At 45.6% G+C, this 14080-nt stretch overlaps 1 protein-coding gene across 1 annotated transcript; it reads right to left on the bottom strand.

The window, feature by feature from the left end:
* Window positions 1-7937: 7937 nt before the first annotated feature.
* spry2 (sprouty RTK signaling antagonist 2) lies at window positions 7938-12407 on the bottom strand. The gene is made up of 2 exons (XM_079185334.1): window positions 12051-12407; window positions 7938-10013 (listed from the first exon to the last, which is right to left on the bottom strand). Exon 2 carries the CDS (start codon window positions 9963-9965, stop codon window positions 8904-8906), a length of 1062 nt encoding a protein of 353 aa, XP_079041460.1. The 5' UTR covers window positions 9966-10013; window positions 12051-12407; the 3' UTR covers window positions 7938-8903.
* Window positions 12408-14080: the final 1673 nt, after the last annotated feature.

Below are 14080 nucleotides of genomic sequence, written 5' to 3'. Positions count from 1 at the left end.
GAAAAAGGGAAACTTATGTAATCTGACTCGCCGATCGGCCGCGTGTAGTAATTTCATGCAGATTTGAGTCAATGGAATGCAGTTACTGTTGTGTTTCATGAATTACCTCCATTGTCACTTGTAGTGGACGTGGAGCTATCACCAAACTCAAGAGATGAATATTTCTTTTTGCAGAAGAAGTAAATGAAAAATAAATGCTTGTTTGAAGATGTCAACACGATTTAAAGGATTGCTGGGTTGAATCATTTTTTCGCAGCGTCTCCCTCCTTCTCTCGCCCCGACACTGAAGGCTTCTCTGAGGGCCCCATTCATCCTCCGCTCCCTGTGTGTCACAGCCAAGCCCCGGCTACAACCATGGCTGGGTCGTACAGTGTGTGTATATATATGTGTGTGAGTGAGAGAGAGTTTGGGTTTGTAAGGGTCTCTTTCTTCAGGGTCATTGAGCGCAGGTGACCACAGGAAGTTGTTTTCCAGAGCTTTTCCAGCGATGTGTGTGTGTGTTCAGCTTAGGGCCGTCTCACCACAGGAACTTCCTCTTTGGGCAAACACACACACACACACACACGCACACACGCATGCATGCATAGTCACCTGCGCACACAAACATTCCTAAGGGGCAAGCCCTCCCATGTATGTTGTTCATCCAGCGTTGGTGTGAGAGCGCGCGGAGGAAAAGAAAATCAATGTTAATGGTGGTGTGTTCAGGAGACCTTGGAGACTTCAGCATTGATTTTGCTTTGACACAACGTCGATTTAGCGCGAGTGGTCGAGACATCACAGGGAGACCAGCTCCTGCACTTATCCGAAGCAACTTCTGATATACATCTCTTTCGCCCAATCAAGGCACTCCAATATTGACAAATCCATCTCAAAGTTGATCATAGTAAGTCACGAGTTTGGTCGTTAATGGTCAAGTCCTGGCAGAGGTGCCTCGTTATTTTGATAGGCACCTTAACTAGCAGGAGAGTGCCACACTTCTACACCAAACGAGCTCAAGGGAGACTCTGTTTTCTATATTAATCAAGCAGGCATTCCGAGCTGAAGGAATTCTGTTGTTTTTGGCTCGGGGCCAGCTGCAGCGCTACTTCTTAAGACGCCTCACAGTGAAATGACATGTTAAGTGTGCGGCATGTTTTCTCTAACTTTGGGGTCCCGGCAATGAGGCAATCTCTGTCTAGTGGCCTCCGGCGAATCAGAGATGGAACGCACGGTAAGTTCTGTAAACACGTACTTACTGACTTTACCAGGACAAAATGCACTTCAGCATTACAAGAGACTCATTATGGAACATTTCCAAGACCTATTACACATTAAAGTCAAACTCAAATTTAAATTCTCCTCACTTTTTGTTGAGTTATAACTATACTGCAGCCGTTTTTTTCCATTTGTCAAAAGAGGATAAAACCCTTTATGCGCACATATTAGCGTAATTAGCATCTGAGCTTGGAGCCACTGGGTGGATGCTTCCCATGATCGGTTGAGTGACATCTGAGGACCAGCTTTGAGGAGAGGCCCTGTCGACTACTGGCAAGGTTCTGAAAAGGGAAGCAAATTGTAGGTTGTATAGAAGTCTATGAGAAAAGGACCCTACTTCTCACCGTCACTGAGTAATGTAAGGAGTCACAGTGAAGAGTAATGTACGGAGTAATAGAGTATTATATAGAGTTACAACTGCAGACACTGAATCTTTCTACCTCTTAACTCAGCCTGTGAATTGATTCATTTCTGTTATGTGGTGATTTCAGGTGTTTTGATTCCAGTGTTATCCATTCTAATTTTGTTCTTCTTGCACATCAGCATCCCAAAGCTTCCCCTGCTGCCTCTAAATATTCTCCATGTATCATGGCTGTAAGGCCAAACAGAGGAGCCTTTATCTTGTGAAACATTGCACCTGTGCCCGTTTGAGAGTGGATGGCTTTGGCCCTCTCGTATATATGCCCCTCTGTCATGTCACTGAATGTGTGGAATCTAGAGGAATCCCAGGTATGCCACAATCTCTGCAGCCATTGACAAATTTCTGTCTTCGGGCCGGGGAAACGCACATACAAGCGCTCTCATGTTCACGTTATAGACACACACACACACACACACACACCTTGGCTGGGCCGGGCTGTCATCGTGGGCTTGTCAGCGTGCTGCACCTGTGAGCGGTAACGAGACCCCCAAGGCTCGCGGCCGTCTCATAGCTGCCTGACAGACTCAAGAGATCAATTTCCTGCAACAGAGGGAGCATCGGGAATGCAAAAGGTTGGCCTTGGGTTTGAAGCTGGAAGCACACTAGAACATAACTTTCCCTTTTCTTATAAGAAATAATCGGCTTTCATATAATAATAGAAGAAGTGGGTTCCAAACAGAGCAGAGGTGTTTGTGCAACGTGTGCACGCACGCATTTTGTGGTTAACTCGTGTAAATAATGAGTCATTTGGAGTAACAAAAGCAACAGAATGAAGCCACAGTTCACCTTCACTGATTGTGAAGCTGATCCAACACTGGATACGCTCAGACTTAACCAGAAGGCTGCCAACATCTGGATATAATGCACAATCTTGTCCACTCTATCAAGCTTTCTGTTTGTGGGAAAGAAACGGAATTATCTGAGTTTGAAAAGCAACCCTGCTAACCATGCAGCTTTACCCCAGGGACCAGTTATACTTTGAAAATATCGGGATCACAGCCCACAATGATTGTGTTTAACATGGCCAGCAGGTAATATCCCGGCTTTCCCACAGACTTCACTGTCAAAACAAAACCATTCAAAGAAAAAAAGGACGCCTGCGTCTTTCTCACTATGAAATACTAACACATGCCTGGAGGTCTCAGCTGTGTTTCAGTGTTTCACACTTAACGTCACATCGCAGATGAGTGCAGCTCGTCTTAGTTACAGTCTTTGAGCCTCCGCGACACACCCGGCGCATCATTATGTTTGAGCGATAGAAAGGGCGAATCGCTTTTTAATGGAGCCGAATGGCACACGAGTTGATCATATCTTCTTTGTTCCACACCATCGCACTCCCTCCCCTCGCACAACCCTCCAGCTCGCTACGGAAGGACGACAATGGAGACGTGGTGACGTCAGCCCGGTGATTCCTGTGTGTGTGCTCACTGACACCATGGTCAGTTAACACTTTAAATCGTCCTCTTCTTCAGAGCCGAGTGTGTAGTCTGCTTTATCACAGCACGTCAGCGTAGATTTGACTTCCAAATGTCCTCGCCCTCCTTCCTCCTGCTGTAATTTGAATAATTCCATCCGGGTTCTCAATGACACTATTCAGGTGGAGGTTTACATGATGTCACCGAGGTGAACGGGGCACCTGGGAAAAGGAGAAGCTGGCTTGCAAATGTGTCTGGAAAAAGACAAGAAATACTCAAATATGGAAATATATTTGCCTGTTGCATATTAGTGAGAATGTATCAACAGAACGGTAAACGGTAGCTAAAGCTATAATATATAATATTTAACCAGCAGCTCTCAACCTTTTCACCGTTAATTGATTTGTTTTTCGGGTCCCGGAGAGATTCAACCTGAGACCCCTTTACGTGTCCTTTGACCTGCATTCAATCACACTTATCAATATTTGAAGGAGCTAGACAATGCTCTTAGGGCTCAATGGAGTGTGTTGGATTAAAGCTCATCAGGTGGCCATGAGCAATGCTAATGCTACTGAGTGCTAACGGCGCTCCATGTCTGCTTGATGAGTAAATAGGCATTTGTCTGCTAAACTGTTTGTCGACTGAACCGGCTGAAGCTATGTGAGCTAAACAGCCTCTATTCTCGTCATAGAACTTTAACTCTCAGTCTGACGGTGATTACACTCATGCATCCACATGTGCACGCACCCTCCCAAAACACACACACACACACACATAATTGCCACCATCACACACACTAAATGCAATGTGGTATAGTGAGCTGTCAGACCGCACTAATTCCTCTTTTTATGTGCGTCTGTCCTACTGTGTAGCGGAGGGATCAGGATTGCCTTTCAGGATAACAACTGAAGCTCTAAGCTCTTAGTGTGTGTGTGAGTGTGTGTGAGTGTGTATCTGGGGGAACAACAATTGGCCGCTAAGCTGCAAAGAGCCCTGCAGCCACGGTGTCGCCAACAAATATCCACTGGCTGTCAGCGGCGGACCGACTCCGTGTGTGTGTGTGTGTGTGTGTGTGTGTGTGTGTGTGTGTGTGTGTGTGTGTGTGTGTGTGTGTGTGTGTGTGTGTGTGTGTGTGTGTGTGTGTGTGTGTGTGTGTGTGTGTGTGTGTGTGTGTGTGTGTGTGTGTGTGTGTGTGTGTGTGTGTGTACGCGTGCAGATGAGCCAACTTCCTGTGGTGGATTGGAGTTAAGTGCTGCTATTAGACTTAGGCCTCCAGTCGGGCTTCATTGTCTGGGTGAGGGACCCCATTGTGCCGACAGAAACACACACACACACACACACACACACACACACACGTGTGCAGGAACACACATTCATATATATGAACATTAGCGCACACCCACAGGGCCACTTTTTAGACCTTTTTCAACATGTGCAAAGGCTTATCTGCAGCCTTTTATGCCGCACACACACACACACACCCCCTCCATCTCTTCACCCTCACTAAACTTATATGACGGATATACTCTGTGGTGTCTCTCCTGCTCCCTGTGTTTGCTCTCTTCACCTTCCCGGCGGCCGTAATCTTCCTCCTTTAAGGCCTGACAGTCGCTGAGACTGAACTGGGGGGTTGCAGACCATATTCTTTAACTGCAGGCCCCGTAATTCATCTCGCCAAGCTGTGCGCTCTCCTAAAAAGGTGCAGAGGTGAACTTGTTTGTAATAAAAAGTGAATATGAAACTGCAAAAAAGGGCAAAAATGGTATTATAACAGAACGTTTAAGACGTTGTAGCGCTCGGGATTTGACACTATGCAGCAGTGTCGGTTGTCACTTTTACCATAATCTGGAATAAAACTGTTTAAAAATAAATATGTAATTTGATTTAATTCATAGTGAGAGTAGCAGAGGACAAAGTGAATGGAAAGTAAAACCACAGTCAGTGGTGGTGGTGGTGGTGGGGGGTGTGTGTGCTTCAGCTTTGAGATGTGTGCATCTCTCGCCGCCCACGTCGGAAAACCAGAAAGAAAAGTTCAGCTTCTGAGAAATGGTTTTTCACCGGTAGAGAAGAGTACGGTGCTTTTTTCTCTTGTACTCCTACGTTCTGTGGCCTCTCTTTGCCACCGTGTTCATGTGCTCTACTGACTCTCCTGCAACCAATACGAGCGATTAGAAAAGCTCGAGATGAAACATCTTGGGCCCATCTCTCGGGACCCTGTTCTAAAAGCACTGAATGCATCCTCTCCAGTCAAAGTCGTCGCTGTCAGACATGATGAACCACAGTGGCAAAGTCCATGCACTTTCCGGAAGATGATTTACCAACAAAGAAGAAAGAACATTCGCTTTGATGATTGTTCTTAAGTTAAATGTATGTTAAATGACGATAAAACACTTTTCAGTGAACTTACTGTATTTCACATTCGGAGTCACAGAAGTGGAGAAAGTAACTTTTATATAAACTATAATGCAGCTCGTGTTTTCAAACTTTGTGTGTCTGCGCCAAAGAATGACGCTCCCATTAGAACACTGCAGAAAAAGAAAAGAAATATTTATTCTTAATAATTACAAGTTTAACTAAATAATATACAAATATAATACAAAAAGAGAAAGGGTATATTTATAGTACTTTTCAAGCACTAGTATAGTCGAGAATTTCAAAATGTAAAAGACTTTTATTGTATTTTAGTACTACATTATGAGTTATGCATTTATAAATTATGATGCATTAACTTTAACTACTAAGCGGGACATGAGGCTTAAAACAAGCAAGAGGCACCGGGGTACAAGCATCACGACGAGTGCGTCTAATTACATGCTGCACATTTCATTCCTTTATAATCTGGATATTTCTAACAGTTGTCATGCTTTCACAGGGTGGCACACATCTCCCTCACCACCCTGCGTTTCCTCCCTCCCTCCCCCCCCTCCCCCCCTCAGTGCTGTTTGATTGCTTAAGCCTGGCCGTCAGACAGACAGACAATGCGTCCATGAAGAATAGCCCCGCTTCCTTCCTGTGCTGCGATCTGCCTTGGTGAGCAGGGTGAATGGGCCGCTCTGCCCCACAGCCGCCGTGAGCCGCGGGGGCCACACCGGCTAAAACCAACAAAGAGGGCCGTTCAGGGGCCTCCCCCCCTCCCCCCTCCTGCTGCTACTCTCTGCTGCCAAATCACTGGGACTGCTGGGGCTCCATGTATCTTGTTTGTGTCCTTTCCTGCACTAATTCTCAGCCATTTTTTTTTGTCCGTTCATTAGTCGAATAAGTCTGTGCACGCATTATATTTCTAGTAGATTATAAAAGCTATTCCTGATTTAAGATCAGTCCAAGGCGCCGTCTTCTTCTTCTGGATGTAAAGTTACACTTTTCCTGAGAGCGATGCACAGAATGCTGCCAAGAAACTGTCTCGGGTCCAAAACAAGCACAGAGGAACTGAAATGACCCGAGGAAGTCCTACGAGAGCCCGTATGGACTTCATTCTGTCTGCTGCTGTGATGCACACTTGAAGAAAAGAGACCAAAGTTGTAGCATTAAAGAGGAAAACGCTGCTCTGGATGAAGTGTGTGAGAGAAAATGTATTTTTGAAAATATACCGCATGTTCTAACAGCTCATTCTTCTTCAAAACATCTAACTGATTGCCTGCCCCCCCCCCCGCAAACCCCAACAAGACCATCTCCCTCTGGGAATACCAAGTAGGAGCAGGTAGCTGAGAGGAGCGCTGGGGAGCCAAAATGACCCCCCGACTATTGAAAACAGGATGAATGCATGCCGGGCTGAATACGGGGGTAAACTGTTAGGTCTTTGTCATTCAAAGTGATGCTTTTAACCCTTTGCGGTCCCCTCTTCCTAACAACCCCCCCGCCCCTTCCCTCTTCATTCACAGGCTGAGACAATGGAGGGAGAGAGGAGGCCTTAAATAAAAACTAAAACATGAGATCAACTCTCCCCTTTCTGTCTCTAATGGGATTCCGCCCGTTGTTTCCACGTCCTCCTCCAACGACGCTGCAAAAATAGGTGAAAGTTGATAATTATGTAAAGCATCCCCCCCCCCCTTGCCGCCCCCCCGTCAGTCAGTCAAAGGCTGGGGATGAATAACAAACAAGTGAGCGCAGGTTGGGTCTCAGCGTGTCAATCACGGCTCTGAATGCATACCGTGCTGCAAACACGTCCGTATGCTGTCAACAAGTGTCAGGGGCTTATGTTTCGCCTGCAGGGACATTCAAGACCAAGGAATTTCTGAACAAACCTTTGATAAAGAGGGCCTAGTATCTGCAGGGTACCGGGGAACGTGTATGAAATGGAACTAGAAGCCAGAGTGTAACAGCAGGCTCGTGTGAACGCATATTTGCAAAAATAAAATAGGTGAGGAGCTGGATTTATAAGACAAAAAAGAAGCGATAAAGCAAATTTGAATCATTAACAAAAGGGATTTTTTTGGAGTGCATGCAAACGGATGTGCACATGAGCACATTCCTGTACACATGGCTTTACCGGAGCCAGATGGTTTTTCTTGAGGGCCCACGGAGATCGGCAACGCGTCCTCGCTTGATCTCCGTAAACACGGCGGAGCGATTGTGCTGCAGAGCGGGCGTGATGATAGCTCTACGCGAGATGTTCGTGCAGAGGTTCAATTAAAAACAAAGTCCAAAAGCTGTGCTTACGTCTGGCTTAAACCATCTGGAAAAAGTGTGGCGACACAACCGGCACCGACACAGGTTCAGATGGTGGTGCAAGAACACATCATGGATACGTCATATCTATCATATTCCCCATCGCACACGTTTTAGAGAGAACACAAGACAATGAGGAAAGAAAAACAGGAAGAAATACTCCGTCAGACTTCAAGGTTGTTTAATTTCAAACGTTAATATATTTGTTTTCTAATTCATAGTGAACTATTCATCCAGCTTTGACACTCCTACAGGTCACCTCACAAAGCTGCAGCGACTACAGACGAGGAGGCGACACACGAACAATGCTTTCTCAAAATAAATATTTTTCATTATAAAATAATAAACCTTCAAATAAATATATATTTTTTTTAACTTTACACTAAGCAATGTTGGAATTAGAAAATAAATTTCTCATATATGGTCACTGTACAATTTACAAGTAGAAGGGATAAGATCTTTCCTTTGTAAATTAAATGATTGATATACATTCCAGTGAACGTACAAACATCGTGTGAATGAAGTCGACTGATTCAGAGAAATGTGGATTTATCAAGGTGCCTCTGGTATGGCAGAAAACTTTTCACAGTTGAAGTATTATTATATGTACAAAAATAAAACATCTGTCAAACTCATTTTCTAATGTACATACCCTTTGCATTGACTACTTTACATACAGTTAGTAATAGGAGTCTGTTCTTAGCATATAAGTTGTATTAAATGTTAAAAAAAGGGCTATCCGTTTGGACTCTCATAGCAACAACACAACATCTGGGCACTTGAGTGAAGAAATTGACTTTTCAGGACAAACCAGTATTGAATGTGTCTTCATACCTTTCATCACGTGAAGCGCTTATTTTGGTTTACCGTTCAACTGAGACTCATAACGCTAGGGCGAGTGACTGCACCTCCTTTTGCGGTCATATTTTTGTCAACCAGCCTTGAAAAGTTGACAACTGAAGGCAAACCGTGACCGTGTCTCTGCCCAGATCTGTCAGGTGTGAGGATCTACGTGGAAAACACAAAAACTCAAGCATCATTAGCTCTCTAATCAAACCCTTCAACTACAGAACTACAGGGCCGTCTAGCAGTTCAGTCAACGTGAAGTCTTCCCGTCCTGCGTTTCAACACAGACGCCGCCACCTCGTCTACGTCGGCTTGCCAACATCCTCACAGTGGATCGGGGCCGTGCTCTTGCACCGGCAGCCGGGCCGCTTGACTCGGTCATAGCAGCATTGGCACACGGCGACGCATCCTTTAGCCGGGAGGTAGCACAGGAGACAGGGGAAGAACAGGGCGAGGAGCGACACGGTGGCCCAGCGGACGCAGCAGTGCGACTGCCTGCACGAGAAGGGCTTGTCGGCGCACGTGTCCTCGTCGTCGCTGGAGCAGTGGTAGAAGAGCCCCTTGACGCAGCAGACGCACGTGCCGTACTCCACCGCGCTCTGCACCGAGCACACGCACCGGCGGCCGCACGTCCAGCAGGAGGGGAGCACCCGCGGGCGACTGCACTCTGGGCAGCGGCATCGACCGCAGTCCTCGCACTTCCTGGTGTGTATGCCTGGATTTTGACAGCCTGCGCTGCCGTGCACGGCCAACACGGTCCTGGACTCGCGGTTCAGGGGCTTCAGCTCTTCTGAATTTAGCTCTGCGCGTTTCGGCTGGGTTCTGATTATCTGGTTGCTACCGGCCGGGCTGCTGAGGAGCCTCTGGCCTGAAGAAGTGCTCCCCACGCTGGTCCTGATGCTGCTCTGGGAGTCCTCTGGGCTGGATGACCGCAGCGCACCCTCCCTGGAGGAGATGGAAGTGTTTGTGTTTCCATTTTCAGTCAATGAATTCAGGTTACGGAGATTATTAGGCCCCTCTTCCGGAGTCTCGTGCTGCCCGCTGGTCCTTGAAACCGGTGATGAAACCAAGTCACTCTTCTGTTGCCTATGCGGAGCAGCTGGAGACTTCTGGGCGACTGTGGGCCCTTCTGTGTACTCATTACTACTCCCACTTATCCTGATCTGATCCAGAGATAGCACCGCTGGAGTATGGGCCAGCTGCCTGTTGGTCAACCCGGGATCCGGCGGACCGTCTAAGTTGAGCGTAGGCCGTGGTTGCGGTCGCCCTTCGTCATGCGGTGTGACCGGCGAGCCGGCCGATGGCGGCGACCGCCCGTGGCGTCCTCCTCCCCCGTCGCTGTCGTTCTGACTTGTGGAATCCATCTCGGGACTGAAGGGTCACTCTGGCTGGCATGGGACACATCTGAAGTCCTGCAACAGAAACAGACAGTTTATATCCGTCCGTGGCAAACCATGCAAATGTTGCCATGCAAATCATAACCGATATCTGTACGAGCACCACTATGGAAATGAGGCCCAACGCACAAACGACAGTGTCGGGGAGAGAGATGGAAGCGGTGGATTACATGGTTGGTGTCAGAGCGGCTCTACGGGACTGCAGTTATGTCTGTGGATTCTATCAAATAAAAAACATCGAGGTTCAAAACGTTTGTTCACTAAAAGCCGATTCAAGTTGCAGATCCAGGCGTCATGATTACCAACTGATTTTTATTACTGAATTTAGATTCCCTGCCAGTGCTTTGGGCAAACTTCCTGTTCCCCCACACCCACGACACGACAATGACCGACTGATGACCATTCAGAGGAAATGATCAACGCGTCGATGGACAGAGGGTTTATCCGTTAGGAACTCCTGTAGCTTAAGACATCAACCATGAACTACAACGTCCGCGGCTCGAGTCCGGCCGGGTTCCTTTGTTGCGTCTCGGTCATCTCTCCACTGTCTGCAACAAAGGCTTAAAATGCCGCTAAATACTTTCTAAATAAGAAAAAGAAAATTGACCTGTTCACTATTTAGATCATTGAATAACTAAAAAAAAAAATGCACTTGTTAAACTAGAATGAATATAAAACTTAATATATTTAGGTTTGGCTGTGAAAGGCATTTCTTTCTTTATTATTTCTTTTTATTCAAGAATATAAACTGATTATTTCGGCCAACGGTCCAAAAGCAAATTACATTCAGACCAAACGTGACATCTGAATTATCTTTGGGCCACATGTGCTTATACTTAATTACAAAGTGTCAAACGGCTTTACAATGTTCTACATTATTATATCTCTTTCCGTTCTCAGAGGTTGTGTATGTTGATGATCAAAAGGGCACTTTTCTGAAGACCGATATGGCCCCAGATCAGTTATAATGTCACCCCTTCATTGTATGGGGAGAGTACGTATTAGACAAATGCAGAGTGACAGGTCAATATGCTAACATATTCAAATGCACAGTTGTTTTCACCAACACATCACACCAAAGTAAAGAAACTGACAGTGGTGGCCTTAATTCTCCTTCCTTGTGCTAATTAGCTTTCAAATGGCATCTTCAGGGCTGTGAGGTTCCTCCTTTCAATGACAACACAGGAAGGCTTCTGTTTGTTGCATGACAGACGGCCTGCAGCAACCTTCCCCATTCTAATGCGCTTCACATTGTGACACTCTTCAAAAGAAGATGAGTGACAAGATGAAAAAAAGCGTTTGGGAGGGAGGGGGGGGGGGGGGGGGGGGGGGGGCATGAAAGAGTCCATGTAAAGTGTGAGTGATGCCTTCAAGGGTGAGCACGCACGAGGGTTCTTTAGGATTTATGAGCCCTTTTGCTCCAAATGAAGGGCTTGCAGGCACACTCAAATGTTAACCTGTTAGTGGGTGGGACGTGGGGCCCCCTCATCCACTTACAGGGGCCCTGTGTGCGAGCCTTGTTGGCCACAGTGGGGGGGCGACGGAAGTAAACTGGCGCAAACTGGTGGCATCTGCTCCTAAAGATGACAGGTTAGGACTATGAAAGACACAATTGATGACAAGGATCGCACTGATTCTTGGGTTAAATTTAGAAACACAGTGAGTCATTGTTTCTGATGCACGTCCGATAAGGCAGACAGCGCGTGCAGCGGGTTCATATCGCAAGAACAGTCCATGCTGTGTGCATGGGGGGTAAGAACAGGGCTGCATGAATGCACATACGAGCGAACACCAGCAGCCGGAGAAGATAAGACAATAAACTCAGCCTCGAGCTCATTTAAGATGCATGAAATGAAATTAAGAACCCGCCAGCCCTTTCCGTTCAAAGCACAACATTAGGCCATAAGTAACGTTAAAGCACATAGTAATCTAAAGGAGGCTACACATGCTAGCTAAAAAACTAGGTCAAAAACTTTTTCGCATGTTAATGACAGCTTCAGCTGAGACATGCGCATTGTTTCACTTTGTGTGTAAAGAAAAGGAAGGACTTACCGTGCTTTCGACACTTTAGCCCCCGTTTAGGTGAAATAAATCCAATTTGCGGGAGAGTTTATTCCACACATGAACAACTCAAGTCTGGAGAGCCGTCGGTAAAATCCATTCAGACAGTTTCCAGCCGGGGCGCATTCTCATGAAAGGCAGCGCTGAGACGTAAATCCCATGTTTGGCGCAAGAGCACGAGGCGTTAAAACAGGCGAACAACTTCAAACAATCACCGCCGCAGTGTAAACTTCGCTTCACTCCACTTTTCCTGCAGAAGGAGGAGGAGGAGGAGGAGGAAAAGGGAGAGAAAGGAGCGACAAATTCGGTGTGTTTTATCCGCACGGCTCTGAGGGTTTGAGAGTACTTTTTTTTTTTCTCGTGTGTGAATGTTTTTTTTTTCTCTTTCCGGAGAGGAGGTCGGGATTTGGGCTGTAAATGGCGTCAAGCTGAAGGGGGAACAGAGCGCTTGTTGTTGCAGCGGATATCTCGCATCCGGTGCTCAGCCATTGGCTGCGCGAGAGCAGCCATTCACACCCAGTCTTATCAATTATACCGCAGGGGCCGAACAGTGCTGCTCAACGGCGGAGCAAACGTGAGGGCTGCCCGCCTCAAGTCCACCGGTTCTTACCGCCGGTGACCCGTCGATGAAGCAGCACTTTACACACCAGCGACCTGACATGAGTTGGTTACAGTAGGTCATAGTCGTGGGGTAGTTTTGGGAAAGTTTCACATTATAATAATCTACACTATAATTTAGGCATATATAGAGTACTAAGTACTATCAAATAATAAAAGTACTAACACAATAATACTGTTTTCTAAGAAATAAATCTACTATAGTGGGGAGTAATAAGTAAAAAGTTGAGATACTTTAACTTTACTATAGTATTTAGTATTTAGACCTAGAGAAAAGTATTGTACTTTACAGCAATCAGATACACGTTGTGGAGTAATGGATTAATACGTTATATGCAAAATATACTAATATAAAATATGTTGTTTTTTTATATATCAAACTACCTAACAGTATAAAGTACTTACAAGTGCTTCTCCATTAAAATGCTTAATTAAAGTTAATCTGTAACAATAATAATCCAATAATATAATATATTGTAGATAACTTTGAAATGGGTCATGTTGCATAATTAGTGTAACTTCTGTACTCCTTTCCCAAAATGTCACTCAGAAATGTAATGAAGTACAAGTACAAAGTAATGTTAAATTGTACTCAAGTACATTGTTACAATAAATGGATTATATTTTAAACTTTCCAACACTATAATCACAGCGTTTAGTTGGAATTAGAGTTACATTTTTATTTTGCCCAGATACGACAAAAGAAAATTGTTTCAAAACTACTTTGAGCCAGATAGAGTGATACAAATAAGTACTTTAAGAGCTGTGCTCTCATATGCACATTGACTTGCCTTTGACTCACAGGGCAGGATGTTAATCTTACTGGACATCTCTGGACACTTTGCTGATTTTCAACCATTTGAGGCTCTTTGCCAGGCTGCTATGGGTCCAAGGTTAAAAGCAATCCATGGCAACTGATACAGCTAATTAGCAAGCCGTTAGATTAGGTTTACTCTCAGCTGTTGGGAATAATAGTGTAGCAGCACCCCCTTGTGGATTCCCTCTGGTACTGCAGCGTGCAATGAATAGAGGCTGGATCTACCGCTTCAGAATCAAGCCAGAATAATACATCAGATCTGTTCAAAATGTCTTTGACAATCACGTGGAGAGTTTTCTAACAATCCTTAACAAAGACTGATGGTCTGAGTGTCTGTTCTTCTGCTAAGAAGCAGTGACGTACATGGATGTGCATGCACAAAAACATAGGGACCGTGAAACCTTAATGTTGAGAGTCCGAATGAACAAACATAAGATGTGCGTGTGTGTGACTTGACTTTTCAACAGAGCACACACCTTAAAAGTCAGGCTCCAGGTTACCCAGCTATGAAGCACAGCTATAAAACAGACCTTTTCTAAGGAAATAACAAAAAGACCAATTATCCTGAGTTCAGTCAGTCTGACGC

Source organism: Pholis gunnellus, assembly GCF_910591455.1.
Source record: "Pholis gunnellus genome assembly, chromosome: 24".
In the NCBI taxonomy this organism is placed as follows: domain Eukaryota; kingdom Metazoa; phylum Chordata; class Actinopteri; order Perciformes; family Pholidae; genus Pholis; species Pholis gunnellus.
Note: the sequence above shows the minus strand (reverse complement) of the source record. Positions and strands in the feature narration are given on the sequence as shown.

Excerpts from the sequence above, each read along its gene's own strand:
- spry2 (XM_079185334.1), bottom strand. The coding sequence starts at position 9,965 with ATGGATTCCACAAGTCAGAACGACAGCGACGGGGGAGGAGGACGCCAC.